A 15,984-nucleotide genomic window follows, 5' to 3' on the forward strand; every position below is an offset into this window, starting at 1 on the left:
TCCCTACAGTAAACTGCTACTTAGATAAGGGATGGAAGGGTTAGAAGCTCCAAGTTGCTGAACATGATAAAAAGAAACAAAACTCTTATCCAGAACAATTGCTTGAACCAAGTAATAAAACTTTTTTTTTATGGTTTGGACATTGATGATAAAGTGTTTTCAATAACTGGTTGGCTATATTAGCTCAGAATTAATGCAGAGGAGAGTTTAGTGCATGTTGTTCCATGTTGTGTTTCTTCTTTTGTGTTGAGAGACCAAAACTGAGCCAGATTCCATCTGTTGTCCTCAATCAACATTGCTAACAGAAGTGTCTTGCAAAATTTTTTTGCAGAGTGATGCAGAAGATGCTCAGCTTGCATGGCTGGCATTTTGGAAAACATGCAGAGATGCTAAGAGAAATAGGGAATTCCATTGTCCGGTTTTAGTCACCTTTTATGGTAGGATTATGATAGGTTTCTTAGTTGGTATCAAGGAGAAAGCATTACTAAACAATTTTATGGGAGCCAAGAACTGGGAAAGAACTGATAAAATGTGTTTGAAGTCTCTTAAGCCTTGGTTTTACTTTTCTGTGAAATACATTTAGCAGTCATATACTCGAAAAACATGTAGAGAATGTGAGACAGTGAGATAGTTCAGAATGTGTTCTGTGTAAGAAGTCATTGCTAGTTTTTGACCTTAAATTTATGCTTTAGCTCCAGACCCCTGTTTAGAAAGTGAGAGTGAATATTCAGCTTCCTGCTCAGAGGAGGAGGAAAACCAGGAAGAAGTCAGCACTGTTTTATCAGATCAAAAGACCCCAGCAAAAACTAAGGTTGTATCTACACCTCCTCCTAGAAACACCCTAGCCAAAAAAAATGAGGACAAGATGGTGAGTGTGCAGAAAATGTATCCTTGCTACCAAGCGTGAAGGGATTTCTAGTGACAATAAGCTGTCAGTGACCACACCTAACTATAGACTAATTTCAAATCAAACCAGCTGAGTTGGCTTTTGCTGTACTTCTGAGCAATCCATGTTGGACAGGCACCATGTGACCCTGTGGGCTAATCCAGTCTGTATCCTCAGCTGCCCCAGAAGAAGTTCTAAGATATGAAATGAAACAGGAGATCTTGTACTGAGAAAGGATGAAGACATTGACTCCTGTAGCTGCAAAAGAAGTACACATTACTTTCTGGCTTGGTGTTCAGCTTCATTGTCTGACTTTCTTCCAGCACCAGGGTTTCCCACATCCCTTTAGAATTATTGCTATGTTCTGCTCTCTCAGAATTTCTTTTCTGTTGCTATCTTCAGCAGAGAACCATCGGACTGGGTTAGCTTTGGCAGAATGCTACTGTAGAAGCGATTTTTGCCAGTGTTTTCTGGCTTCCTACTCATCCTTGCTCTATGACTGTTATTGGACATCTTCAGTCATGTTTGTGGGTGCAAAGGGAGAGGGGTAACATGATAGCAGGAGGAATGTGGCTGATTTTGCTGTCCCTTTTTAGAGCAACCTGGTGGAGGAATACTTTGAGGCTCACAGTAGCTCCAAAGTGCTCACTTCAGACCGAACGCTGCAGAAGTTGCGGAAGAGAAGGCTGAATCAGGTACACTTCATAAAGAATTGCACAACTGTTGGAGCTTTTGGTTTCTGTGATGAAGATTTCCCTCATCAAAATTTGCTAGTCTTGCTATTTTCACTTTATTTCTGCTGATTGCATGCTCAATGGTAACACTGAGGTAGCACTTTGAGGTAACACTTTAAGCATTATATAACCTGCTGCTGCTCTGAGCAGGGACAGTGCCCAGTTGTTTGAACCTGAGACAATAGGAAAAATGCAGGGTGAGCAGATAGTTGAAAGCTGAAGTTTCCAGAAGAGGTGAAAGTTTACTTTTGGGAGAGGAGAAGAGGGAGAAGCAGAGTTGCAGTGACCTGCCTTAAAAGTTATCACCAGACCAGTATTTTTGTCAATTAAATGCTATGGGGAATTACAAGCTGTCTTTGACTATTCATGTGTTAAAGAAATGGAGAGAGCCCTTTTCATCTGAGCATTATTAGATCAAGCTACATATGGGGCTAGGACAGCTCTAAATGTTGCACCTAGTTTGTGAGGTGCACTTTGCCCCTTTCCAGTTCCTAGGAAACAGAAACAGTCTAATTGTGACTGGATTACTGTGTTTCTTTTCCCTGTTCCACTCCTACAAGACCATTTAAAGCAAGCAGTTGCATCCTACAGACAGGTACACAGGGAAGAGGTGCGAGGGAAGCGTATGAAACACTTGGAGCTCTCGTGTCTGTGACTGCTTTTTGCACCCATCTGTGTTTAAAAGATGGCACATACGCAGATTGCTGCCTGCTGTTGTCTGGAATTGCTACCCAGAGAAACATGGATTCTTAACAAGGTCTTTCATGACAGCTCTAGAAGGAATTCAGTGCTTTCAGTGTTAAATCTGGTACTGGCTCCAAAGAAATTTAAGGCTTAGCAGTTCTGTCTCTCAGTGCTTTGTCTGATACATGGCAGCTGTCTTTATGTTCTTTCCAGAGTAAACTGTGTTTTGCTGCAAAGGAGTAGACAACAAAGCTGTTAAAATTGAAGAGAAAGGGATGCCAGAGTAGATTTGATGCCATTTTGCTGTGCTATTTAAACTTCAACATCCCAGCACATCTTTAAAGCTGAATTAATCCTTTGATTCTTGATGTTTTTTAAATAATACTTTTTCTACATTTAGCTGTCAGCTGCAATTTATTTCCTTTCTGCCGTTTCTTTTTTTAAAATGATGCTTGTGAGCATTCACTTGTAGTGACAAACAACTGAACCATTGCTAAGCATGACGATTGGAGCCCTTGCTCCATGGAGCAGGGTTGTGATGTTGGCATCTTCCTGGTCCAGTGCTTGGTGCTGTGTAAGCTCTGTGTGTGTCTGTTATTTCAGTAGTTGTTTTTCCGTACAGCAGGAAAAGATAAAACAGACTGCAATATTGGTTCTAGTCCTAGTCTGGCTGCCATTCCCCATAATAACATTACTTACTCTCTGCTTTGTTTATCCTGTATCAAAACTATGCTTAGAGGGGTCTTCATGGAAAAAAACATGGAGTGCACCATCATTGAACATTATTCTGCTCCCTAGACAGAGGGCATACTAGAGGGGTATTTGTAAGGACTTCAGATACGTGTCTTGTTTTTTCTTCAGCTTGGAGTGACTGTCATCTCTTACCTCTCTCAACACAGCAAACACTGCATGAACTTTTGAAAGAAGCTCCCCTTGCCTATGCTGCTGAAATTAAAGAGATAAACCAGCAACATGAATTCCTCTTTTCCAAGTGGATGCTGCAATTACGGTAGGTATTCAATGAGAATCACTGAGGAAGCCTAGTAGACAGGCACTGTCAGTGAACTTACCCTCTTGTCAATAACATCCTGTGGTTGAGTTACGGAGTGACTTTTTTTTTTTCTTTGATTGCTATATTTAAAATTAGATGACATTAATTTAGTACAGTGTTTCCTGTAGACTAAATCTTATCTGACTAGCTCCTTGAATGCCTGAAGTGAAATGAGGTTGCATTCTGCCTGGCTGATTTGTCTGTGCCTCTATAAACCAAGCTAGAAGGCATTCACAAAGAAGGTGACGTGCGGAATAACGACTTTAGAACCAATAAGGTTATAAAGAAGGTATGTTTATTCAGCGCTGGGTGCACGGGGGATCGCTCCTCCACAAGCGTGCACACCCTAGGACTATTGGCAAGGTCATTATATGCCACAAAGTAATACATATTCATCTATACTGCTGCATATACATTAGGTGTCCGAGGATAGGGTGGGGTTATTACAATTAATCATTAGCATAGTTGCCCCCCGAGCTCCTCCTTGTTGCACTTGCGCAGTATCTTCTGGTGGTCGTGGGCAGGGGTCTTTGGGATGAAGGCCGTATGTCTTCCTCGCTGTGCACTTTTCACCTCTTGGCATTCCTTTCTGGGGTCTGCACCAGGTTCTTGTCTTCTCTGCAAGTTTCTGTGGGAGCATCCTCCCACACAATACCTTCCCTCACAATTCAGGCCTTATCTATACATTCCAAGCCTTATCTATGCTAAGCAGTGCCATCCTGTTTACTCCTTATGTGTTAGTCCTTTCTACCAAGGTAGGCCATCTGGCTTTCCTCAGATCAAAGGGACATCAATAATGAGAAAATAGGGAGCATGAATGATGATAAAAGTGTCCTTTGTGAACAGTCAGTTTCTCTTACAGCAGTTGATACTGAGTAGCCCACCACCAGTTTCTTTAGTATGCTGCTATCCCCAGTGGTGTAGCACTTAACTTTGAATGCCAGTGGTACCTAATAATCTAGACATGAAGAAATCTTAATCCTCCTGGAAACTTTAGCAGTATAAATTTTGTCTGGGTTTGTGTGTATCTTCATGGCAAGGAGACAGAGTAAGCATCCAGGAAAGCAAATAGGGAACTAGGGAGAGCTATGAGATTCTGAAGCCCCTTAGAGATGGCAGGCCACCAGCTCTGAAGTTAAGTACTGAGGCTGAAGCAGATGTTCATGAGGAGAAAGCCCCTTGGAAGCTTTGCAAGAGGCTGGAGTATAAAGAAATTTGTGTATGGAGCGTGACGAGCTTATGAAAAAGACATTAGCATTGGTATCTGGAGAGTTCTCTGTGACTCAGTGATCTGTATGTGGCAGAGTAGAAGGAACAAGTCTGTAGGTTATACTGAAGTAAATGACAGTTGTTGAACACCTTACCTTTGCCCAGTGCTATTTGACCTGATACTCTTCTTTCTGGTCAAGAGAATGCTTTTTCTGCTTCTCAAAGCTTTGTGATTCCCTACCACGTTCTCTTTATGCTTTCCTGCCTCTTTCTCTGTGGAGCAATTAGAATATGAAAGAGATACAGGAATAGTTTGATTTGAAATTGTGCCTGTGGATCAGAGTAGAAAACCACTATAAAGGCTTGTTCTTTTTCTTGTAATTGCTGTGACTAATGGTAAACATTTAATAATGACTGGTGAGGGGGTGAATGGGAATGCTGGTTCCTCTCTGTTACCTGAAGTTGCAGATCTAGTCTCCTCTTCTTGGGCAATACCATTTCCTTCCATAGATGTTTTGCTAAATTTGTAGGCCTCCGGGTTGCTAAAACACTTACTTTACTAGGGTGCATATACCACGTTTTAGATTCCTTGCAGCTAACCTTGTCAAGCTGTGAGCTGAAAGTAAGCCTGGAGTTGCTGGAACATCAATATTTTAGAGGCAAGATTGCAGTGGATCATTTTGCTCAATAAAAGTGTATGAACCTAAAAAAAGGACTTGTACTTTTTTGATTCAGTGTATTTGTTCACTTTTCTGCAGCTTGGGTTTTAATATAGTGCTTTATGGACTGGGCTCAAAGCGCGATTTGTTAGAGAAGTTTCGTACCTCTGTGCTTCAGGATTCTGTTCACCTTGTGGTAAATGGATACTTCCCCAGCATCACGGTGAAATCTGTAAGTGTGGGAAAAGCTTACGGGTTTATCTGATCATCCTGTATTACAGATACCTCTAAAGTCTTTCAGTGTAAAATGTTAAGGAAATCTTCTGCATCCTATAGCAGGGGACTTGAATGAAGAGCAGTTCCCGTTTGTCCTTTTAGGATTTTAAGGAAATTGGCTCATGTGTTTTTCAAGGAATTGCAGTAATCCCCACCATTAATAGATACTCGCCAGTCTAAGGCCTTATTTGATGCCACTGTTTTGAGAAAGGGTATAAATTTTTGGCTTATGTTGGCTCTTTTACAAATTTGATGGTAAAAATCAATTACCTCCCTCATAATAGTCAAGGGCTCAGAGTTTCTGCATTAGGTCCTTGAGGGCCAGAGCCCTTCAGAAGGGACTGCTGCTTTCTTTTTCAGATTCTTAACTCCATCACAGAGGAAATACTGGACCATATAGGGACCTTCCGCAGCCACCTTGACCAGCTTGAGTTCATCACAAAAAGGTTTAAAGAAGGTAAAATTACTAATTTTATACATAAAAATGTTAGTCTGCTTACTGTTAGGAGAACCTGAACATTTTCTCTCATAAGTTTCACATGTGCAGTTAGAGTTTCTTCGTTGATTATAGCTAGTATGCTTTCTTGTTTTTAATTTGCCACATATATGGAAACCTACATGCACCATATACATGTATGTAGGAATATATATGTATGTGATCCCAAGCTGTTACCTCAGTCAGTGTTTCACACACTTAAATTCTCTATAAGGGGAAGGAGGAAGGCTTGAGTGTTCTAATAGTACAGAGGCTCCTGAATCCTTTGGCAAACTGAAATACTTATCTCTTGGATTTAGCACAGTGCCTTTGTGCTTTATTTACACAGCATTTCCATATCCACATGTTTCCTGGTGGAAGACAGGATAAACTTCAGCAACATGAGGGAAGATGATTCTTAGTGACTGCTTGATGACCTGATATAAACCTCACTGAAATCAACAGAACAAAGAATTCGCAAATAATTTCGAATGACAGTTGCTGACAGATATCAAGTCCTTTTTGCACCTTGGGAAAATGATGGCCTGAGGGTCTTTCCATAAATTTTAGTATAGGATGCATTAAGGCTTAAATGTATATGTTTTAGTGTAATTTAAATTTAATATTTGCAAATACTGACATTAAGATGAAAAAAAGGACAACAATGTCAAGCAGGTTGGACTTGGGTTCAAAAGCAAAATTAAACAGGTATTGCCACACAATGTTTGCTGAATTCTTGTTGAATGTCTATTTTACTGTTTGTGTATACATACACAAATTGCCATGGAATTTCAGTTTTGTGTGACGTTGGTGTTTTAAGTGTTTACATACTGCTTTCCATCATTAGCTTATTTGTATTTCTGGTGGCACTAAGCAGAAAACACTGATTTCTGGTGGTACCTACCTGAATCTACATAAATCAGTTTTGTGTAGCACACTATAGCTGATCTGACTTGAGTCTAAGGAACCTTTAGTTTCCATTGGCTGACAAGTTTATTCACTTGCACAAAATCTGCCTACTGTTCCAGAGTTGGTTTTGGATTCAGGAAATAGCTGTTTCTGGGGGCAAGTACAGCAGCAACAAGCTGGCTGAAAAATTTAACATTTACCATTTGCATTATCCTACCTAAGCGTTTCTAACTTCCTTTGAGGACTCAGTGGGAAAGATTCCCAATTAAATTAGCATGCTTTGTCTCTGACCCCAAATAGAAAATGCATTTTCATAGTGTGAGGATAAGCTTAAAGGTCCTAGTCATTCATGTAACTCAAAAGTAGCCGAACAAACTGTGCTTAGACTTCCATCCTAAAATAATTTTAATGACCTTTAGTCACAGGACTAAAAGTCATAGCTAAAAGGGCAATTCCAAACTATAAGCAAGTGGCAAGTGGATTATATGAAAAAAGCTTAAACTGCAAAAAGGACTGTAGCTGTGGTGAGAACTGTGATGCAGTGAATTGAGAAAAAGCCTTTCAGGTGCTCAAAAGCACCAAGGGTGGGATAGAGGTCAAAGAAGTTGTACAAGGAAAGTGATTCGATATTTTAAGTGATGAATATGAAGACTGATGGAATGGGCTTGTCCTAGGCTGCACTGGGAATGGGAAACCACTTGGTACTGCAGTTTCTTTGATTGGTTCTCTGCTGTTTTTTCTGACCTTACAGATTCATCTGTAGAGCTTTATGTCCTCATTCATAACCTGGACAGCCAGATGTTGAGAGGAGAAAGAAGTCAGCAGATCCTTGCACAGTTGTCCTCTCTGCCTACTGTTTACCTCATTGCCTCTATTGATCACATCAATGCTCCTCTCAGTGAGTCCCCTTGGGCCTAATGTAGCAAAGAGAAGAATCTGCATTCTACTTTGGGACTGCTGAGCATGTTTCATAAACTCATGTACTACTGTTGATGTGCAAAACAGTTCTGGTGTTGTATATGTGGTGGTAGCCACTAGAAGCCCCGATTAAGATTATGGCTCTGTTGAACTAAAATTGTATATACTAAGAACTACCATTCACTGACTGTAGTATACAAATAGACTTCAAGCTTCTGGCAGGCTTTGGTTTAAGGACTTACTGATATGGAGACTGGATGTTATGTCTGTCGTTGTATATAAACAATTTTGTGTTATCAGCCTGAAATGTTTTGCACTCTGCTGACAGTAAGTTATAAAACTGCTGTGAAAAAGGGGTATGTGCAATTGTTTTATTGCAGAGAGTTTGTCTTCCTTGAACTGCAAACACCTGGGTGAATTTCACAAGCATACATTGCTTCCTCAGTTTGTACAGTAGAACTAAGTATGTTTTAATACCACTTCTTTAACACCTTAGAGAAGCTAAATCTTACAGTTCTATCCAATCTTTCTTTTCTCTCTGTCTAGTGTGGGATCAGGCAAAACTAAGCCTCTTCAACTGGCTTTGGTATGAAACAACCACATTTAATCCGTATGTGGAAGAAACATCTTACGAGAACTCGCTTTTGGTACAACAATCTGGATCTTTGGCTTTGAGCTCCTTAACACATGTCCTGCGCAGTCTCACTCTTAATGCCAGGTAAGACACTCTTAATAGTAGCACTTGCTGGGTATCCAGTTGTTAAGAGGTTACTCTGGTCTACACCTAGCAGGAGGCAATTCCTGTTTTCTGACGACCATGCTAAAGATGAGGATGGTAGGACCTCGGTTCCAACTGATTGGTTGCTTTAAATTAACAGTGTTTAGCCTTGTCCGGTGACAACACTCATGCACAAAGTCCTAGTCACGGGGCAAAAATCAATTAGTATTTGTTAATGGTAGGATGTTTTTGGTTTGTGTTTGGTTATGGGGTTTTTTTTCATTTTCCGCTCTTTTCACTTAGGGGAATATTCAGACTGCTTGCTCAGTACCAGCTGGAGAACAAGGACAACCCGTCTTACCCAGGTGTGTACCCACCTTTTCTCATCTGTTTGGGTGTTGCCATTGCCAGCTCAGTCAGAGTGGCACAGGCTTTTGGTATGCAGGTTACATCACCAGCAACAGAAGTGCTGTAACTGTTACCTCAGTGAGACGCAGTGACATCAGCTGTCTTTCTAGTGGCACTGTGTCTGACAGGAAACGAATAGACTGCCTGGTTCTGAAGGACCTCCTCTTATTATTGTCTGCTTTGATGCTTAGATGTGACTGAGACCATTCATGAGGGACTGTGTAGTTTGAAAAATTAAAGGAAGAATATGAACTTGTGCAACTAGCACTTAAAAGACCAGGGAAAGACAAGAGATTGTGTTCCCATGCTGCTCTCAGACTGACTTTCCATGTGTCCCTGCTTTCTAGAATACATGTGGAATATTTTGTCACTGTCTCTTAGGATACTGCAGAGGCTACGAATAACATGTTGATGGTAAAGTTGGAAGTAAGATAGAGGAGCTGAAAATTAAGATATATTAGCCATGTTGAGAAGTGCATTTAAAGTGCTATTAAAATTCTATTAGGCAAACAGGGTGACTGAAATGCTAATTCAGCTGTTTTCTGTTAATTACTGAAATCCTAGGTTGGCAGTGTACTTGAAAGAAGTGATGATGTTACTATAGCCATTGCCTAAGCCTAAGCAAGATTTGTATGTGGAGGTAATATGTGATGTTAAGACTTGGAAAAATCTGACAATTTCACCAATTGTTTCTTCTTGCCCTTTTCTGTCTCCAGGACTGTCTTTCCAAGACTTCTACCAGCAGTGTCGGGAGGCTTTTCTTGTGAACAGTGACCTGACACTCAGGGCACAGCTGACAGAATTCAGGGACCACAAGCTCATCCGGACAAAGCGGGTGAGTTGAAAGAAGAAGATAATTCTGGGTATTCAGCCACCTTAAACAAAACGTATGCTTTGTGGCTACTAAGTATCCCTAAGACACCACTCTGCAGCTCACAGTGAGGCTGTATTGTTGAAGCACCTAGGAACTAGCAAAGGGCTGAAATTCTGTAATTGCAGCCCTTTCCATGCCTCCATTTGTCAATAACCTTTACATGGACAGAGAGCTGTAAACATGCAGTGTGCTTTGTTACTCAGCAACCTGCAGGTCTTTTCTTCCTGAAGACCTTGAGAAGTATTGGACTCTGGAGTCTGCCAGCCTGCTTCCAATAGTTACCTATATTTGCACAAGGGAAGAATGCAGGCTAGTCCTAATAATGAGTCAGCATAGCAGTACTAGATATGGGAACACAGTGTCGAGGAGCTATGCAGTGTCAGACTAGTATAGCCCACCAGATTACTCATAGACTGACTTTTTTCAGTATCTGTGCATTCCTAGTGTTTCTCGAATGAAATATTCCAGTTTTTTAGCAATGCAGCCCTTTTGAATGCTGGCCAGCTCTCACCCAGACTGCAAAGAAACATGAGCACTGCAGTGCTATCTAGTGGCTTGCATTGCACTACTGGTGTTAACAGAATGTGTGTGCATGTCTGTTCTCAGGGAGCTGATGGTGTGGAATACTTATTAATTCCTGTAGATGACAGTACCTTGACCGACTTCTTAGAGAAAGAGGATGAAGATGTATAACGTCTCTCTGTTCTCAAAGTGTCTGCGGCAGTTGCTGTCATGAGCTGCTGGAGAGGGGCCTATGATCTGATCTCTCCCTTCAACCCCAAGGCTGCTGACTACTGAAATGTAATAATTGTAATGAATGATGCTCATTATTCAACTACTTCAGGTAGTTTGGAATTATAACTTCTGCAAGCAAGGTGTCTCTTGCTCTACAGTTAATTTGTTTGCCTTGTCTCTTAGCTCAGGTGATGCCTTCTTCATATCTATGCAGCCAACCTTACAGCTAGGAAAACAAACTTGGTAAGATTGTGCCTTCTGCTTGCTACCTCACCAGACATGAGGGTTTGATTGGAACAGTGTACTTGGGAAGAACAAATCACTAGATTGTCAGAGCTTTAGTTTGTACAAGTGATGAAACTCTTCTCATCTATGCTTTCCAGCACTCCTTTACCAGTTAGACAAGACTAGCGTCCACTGTATGAAGAAGCCAATATTTATAATGCTAAGAGACCTGCTTTAACTGTATGAGGAAAGGAGAATACAAGTGGGTTTGAGATACTGTGGGTAACTTATTAAGTTCTGGCAGTAGAACTGAAGGACTTGCACCAAACCCAAATCCTTGTATAAGAAGGTTTAGATAATTAGAAACTGTAATGGACTCAAGTCCATTGCCTTTTGGTGAGGTGAGAGAATCCAGGTTCTTTAACCTACCTTCCAAGTTGCAATCCCAGAATATGAAGAGGTTGTTTTCTTTATTTTTAACAGCTTGATTGTATATATGTATTTTTTACATTAGGAGTGTCTGCTGATCCTGGAGGAGGCCTTAAATGCCTCTTATAAGCTCTCCCTTTTTTTAAGCCCTTAGAAGTTGGGAGACTGCTGAAGTTTGACAGCTTTTCTTCACTTGTTTTCTCAGGTATGTGGGAGTAAGCTCTATAGTTCCGTCAACTGTAGTCTGCCAGCCAGACTTTGGGGACTCTGTGTGTCTTAATATTTGGTAGCTGTGTTACAGCTCTATGTTGTAATGGTTCAAATCAATCAAATAAAGTACTTTATTAATTTTCATTAGCTTGTCTTGTTTTCCACAGTTTTTTATGATTAAGATAGAGATCCTTCTGGCAATTGTGTGAAAGCCTTATTTTTGTTATTATTTGAAATACCTGTGTGAACCCTTGTGCAGTGTGTGGAAGACTTCAACTGATTAGTAACAATATTTTATATTGTTTCCTATAAGGTATCAAAAAACTTTTCATACCAGTATATAGCTTTTGAAGGGAACAAAAATGTTATGTGGAATAGTATTGTTACTGGTCTGCCCTCATTGACAGAAGCAACAGACAAGTTACAAGCCTGACTTTGTTTTGTATTAAAAACATGGGATAACTTCTTATCCCATTGACAATACGATTCTTCAAATATAGGACCTAATTAACTTTGCTGATGGGGAAAACTGGTACGTGCCAGCAGTACTCTCTAGCCTCCTTCCTTCCCCGGAACACTCTCCACCTCACATTCTCTTTTTTTGGCACTTGCATCTCCATTTTACAGGCTGCAATTCCAAAACTTTGCAAAATGTATCAGATTCTGCCTACTTCAGGCTACCGTCAGAATCACTACCACTGGGATCAAGGGATTGTGTCTTCTCCAGGTTCCGTAAGTTAGGTGCAGAGGTCAAGGAACAAGAACTCTGCCACTTGAAGAGATGTGTTCTTGAAAAAACTTTAAAAGTATTATAGCTAAGCAGCAACCACATACTATTTTTCAGTCCTTTGACTCCACAGTTCCTATGAAACTCAAGATTCAGTTTATATTCTGAGTACACCACCTAATATGTTCAAAGATAGTGATACCATGGTGCATTTTCAGTGCAATTGCAACTGGTTTTCTATATGTGAAATTTACTATAATGAACTATAATAATCTTGAGTTTAGTTATCTGCTTACAGTTCTGATAGACTACCAGATGCCCACACAGACCAAAAGGAGGGCAGCAAGAGGTAACACACATCTGCTAAGAGAAGGGTAAGTTTCAATCAGTTTTTCTGGCTGCTGCTGATTCTGTGATGCATTTAAGCGAAAGTTACTGTGAATTAATTCCTGTGGATTTTATGTTAAAAGTATTTTATCCTGATTTCATACTGTTTCTGGACAATTACCCCCACTATGTGTTTAATTTTTTGTCTCAAATTCTGTGTGACATACTAGCCAAATACCTGAATTGTGTTCTGTATTTGCATGGCAGTGGTGGCTTAATAAAACTTAATGCAAATGGGTGGGTGATCCACACCCTTTCATTAACTCCCATCAGGACATTGATTAGCTAAAATATCAGTGACCTGCACTGACATCATTCAACGTAACTGGGTAAGCTCAAAACTGGAGATAAGTCAGGTTTTTATTTTTTACCCAAAGCAGCCCTTGAGTATCATGGTTATCAAGTACATTTCATAAGAGTATGCAGTAACAGTAAATATATTCAAGTGCAGCCCAGTAGTTGGATAAATTAGCCTTCTGTAGCCCAAACCAAGCATTTATTTATCTGACAGATGACAAAATACATCCCAGCCTTTGAGGGAACATATTCATTCTGAACTGAATCAATTCAGAGCATCTTCATTGAGCTTGCAGTTGGATTGGTCTGTGCATGATACCAGGAGACTCCTGACTGAATTCTCTCACTCCTGTTTTTTTCCTATACCACCTGGAGAGGATCTCTGTCTTTCTTGGACACAATTATGTTGATTCTGTTCTGTAGCTGGATTGCGAGCATGTCGCGCAGCTCTGACAAGAAGCCTCGCTCAGTGTTACTGTGCTCACACAGGATAACGCTTATCCCATTGGCAACTGCATCCAGAACGTCATGGTGGGACATCTCTCCTGCCATTTTGAGAAAAATAAAAGCCATGTAGATCACTAAAAGTACAGTTTAGGCAACCAGTTCTTTACAATGTATACTGAATCTTAGCTAGAAGTTGGGAAGACATAATAGAGGATGTAGCCCATAAGGGGGAAGGCAACCACATCTGCTCAGTTTAAGAACATGGAACACTCCTACTCTAGTGCTCCTTGAAGGACTTTCAGCTGATAACCCCTATATGCAACTGAGAAAAAAGCACAGAAAGTCCTTGTCCTCTTTGAATAGTGGTAATTTCTGCCACTTTGGGCAGGAAGTGTGTGTTTTTTGGAAGTGGACTATCTGCATGTCATGTTGCTGTGATGGAGGATGGAAGCTGGGAAGCTTTGCGAAGCAGTTGTCTGAGGGTTAGTTCTGCAAGGCTTTATATAAGGGGGAGATGGGACATGCTTTGCCAAAACGATTGCTCAAATTAAGTACTACAGCATGTAAGGCAGCCTGCACGTTGTTGGGCACACTGTAGCAAGTAGCTGTCCCACTGCTGGAAAAGGATAATGGACCAAGTCTCCCTTTGGTCAGATTCCTTTGGAAGATTCTGTAGACTACATTATATTCCATTTTCCATTATGGAACTCTGTAGGGAACTGAGGGAATACCTTGTATCTTGCCAAAGGAGAAACACATTAAAGGTTGCAATACACTGTCATCAGCACTGGTTTTGTGTTGAAATAATGCATGTATAGCAATGTTTTAATTCAAATAACCTTCACTGTGCCATAACAGCCATCTGATCCATGTTGTCGCTCATGTTATTTTTCTGTCATTCCAATAACTTACCTGATTGTTTCTCATTTATAACAAGTAATTCTTTCTGGTCAAACCTTTCAACAGCCAGTCAACTCTTTTTTTTTTCTTTTTTTTCTTGTTTTTTACAGCAACATGACCTTTTACCTGTGAGATAGACATCAGCTTCCATTCCCTTCAGGACACTGCTGCCAGAACCAGCACACAGAGCAGCTTTCTTCACTGGCGATTCTGCAGGATACAAGGTACCACAGCTTAATTCCTTTTCTCTCTGTGCAGCACTCATGTCAATATTGCTATTAGTTGTTTCACAAGAACTGCTACCTTGATTTTAGAGATGTACTTTTTTTGGAGGAAGAGACACATCTGTCAGTTTGAAGGAGTCACGGACCTGTCATATCTCTGATAATACAGCAAAAACCCCTGTGTACCAAACAGGTGTATTTTTTTTTTCTCCAAGGAGTAGGAAAGCTTGCAGAAAACTACAGCATGGAGACTGTCTGAAGGCTAGTTCTCTCCTAGTGAAATGTTACTTAGTTAAGCTTCTGAACCCTTAAATAGGGTTCCAGTACTCTTTCCAGGACTCTCATGTTCAGTCATCATTAGTTTTCCAAGTAACGATGCTACTAAGGCAGCATTTTGCCTCTGAGATATACTGGTCCCTAACTTTTAGCTCTCTGAAGGCTACTCTCAGTGCAAGCTGAGTCCTGCTTCATGCCATTAAAATTGTGACCATTTGCTGTGATTCCTGATTCCAAGCTATTACATATGTGATAATGACAGGAAATTTAATTCTCCACATGTATTACATGCACGAGGGAGAGGGGACACATGACACAGAGTTTTCAAATTCTGTGAAGGTTTTACAGCATGTTGCCATGTCATTACTGTTGGTTTAAGTGGAGTCGCACCACTGCAATCCCACACCATAATGAGAGGCTTCAAAGTAGTCTGAGGTTTTTTTTAGTTCAAGTGATAGTGTAAGAGGCTTATAATACTTCTGTCTCATAAGTTACAGAGTTCTCAACAAATTTGCTCTTAGAAATTTTAATAGCTGTGCTCCTTGGAGATTAGGATAGGTAACTGGCATAAGAGGATGCTTGCTCCACATTTTACTCATGACCCACTGTTTTGAGTTAGGATAGTTCATTGCCTTTGCTACTATTTCTCTTTCATCAAAACACGGGTGGCTAAATGTTCATAAGGATACTATAAAGTGTCTTACTACTTTAAGGTGCTTTGAAATGTAACATTTAGTCACAAAAGGGAGTGTACAATGAAATTACACACATTTGTGTATGATACTCTAGGGGAAAAAATATGTTAAGTCATTACACAAATTATTAAGAAGGGTGGCTTGTATTCAACATGTGCTGTCCCTTCTTCACAGTGACTACCAGCATAATACAGAACTTCCAATGAAAAATACAGATGAGATTACTTTTAAGTGATTGTATCACGTAAATTCCAAAATGCTGTTCCTTGTTTTTAACTACATTGAATTAAACCTGTGGAAGGCAGAAGTATTTCACACACTGATGCATGCATTCTTGTTCGTTGTCTTCCTGGAAAACTAGATCTAAAGGGCAGTCTTGCTTGCAGGCCTGTTTACCTAGTGTCTTGCCCATTCCCATGGCTAAGCGGATGTGGGGTAATTTTAGATGGCTTTTTATACGCTCAATTATGTCTGACAAGGAGACTGGCTCGCTCAGTGTGCACAGACGTCCCATTCCAGTGTGGGGAAGAAGAGGCTGAAAAGAAATTAAATTTACTGTGAGAAAGCTGACCCCAGAAGTTCACACTACTTTCCATATTGCACAAAGATTAGTATACTGGGCATTCAGGAA

General features: G+C 40.4%; 2 protein-coding genes across 3 annotated transcripts in view; one reads left to right on the forward strand and one right to left on the reverse strand.

The window, feature by feature from the left end:
* The window catches only part of ORC2 (origin recognition complex, subunit 2), a 15,539-nt gene extending 5,027 nt beyond the window's left edge, over positions 1–10,512 (forward strand). The window contains exons 6-15 of the mRNA XM_010007388.1: positions 693–868; positions 1,483–1,581; positions 3,204–3,313; positions 5,323–5,455; positions 5,860–5,956; positions 7,635–7,781; positions 8,348–8,519; positions 8,823–8,884; positions 9,644–9,762; positions 10,408–10,512. Of these exons, the coding sequence (XP_010005690.1) occupies positions 693–868; positions 1,483–1,581; positions 3,204–3,313; positions 5,323–5,455; positions 5,860–5,956; positions 7,635–7,781; positions 8,348–8,519; positions 8,823–8,884; positions 9,644–9,762; positions 10,408–10,494 (1,202 nt within the window). The 3' untranslated portion in view covers positions 10,495–10,512. The remainder of the gene's footprint in view (positions 1–692; positions 869–1,482; positions 1,582–3,203; positions 3,314–5,322; positions 5,456–5,859; positions 5,957–7,634; positions 7,782–8,347; positions 8,520–8,822; positions 8,885–9,643; positions 9,763–10,407) is intronic.
* Positions 10,513–13,026: 2,514 nt separating this feature from the next.
* The window catches only part of NIF3L1 (NIF3 NGG1 interacting factor 3-like 1 (S. cerevisiae)), a 14,480-nt gene continuing 11,522 nt past the window's right edge, over positions 13,027–15,984 (reverse strand). For both annotated transcript variants that reach the window (XM_010007347.1, XM_010007346.1), the window contains 3 exons: positions 15,750–15,888; positions 14,285–14,368; positions 13,027–13,356 (listed from right to left, as the gene is read on the reverse strand). In XM_010007347.1, the coding sequence (XP_010005649.1) occupies positions 13,172–13,356; positions 14,285–14,368; positions 15,750–15,888 (408 nt within the window). In that variant the 3' untranslated portion in view covers positions 13,027–13,171. The remainder of the gene's footprint in view (positions 13,357–14,284; positions 14,369–15,749; positions 15,889–15,984) is intronic.

The sequence above is a fragment of the Chaetura pelagica genome, unplaced genomic scaffold (assembly GCF_000747805.2).
Source record: "Chaetura pelagica isolate M959 unplaced genomic scaffold, ChaPel_1.0 scaffold21, whole genome shotgun sequence".
NCBI classification, from domain to species: Eukaryota; Metazoa; Chordata; class Aves; order Apodiformes; family Apodidae; genus Chaetura; species Chaetura pelagica.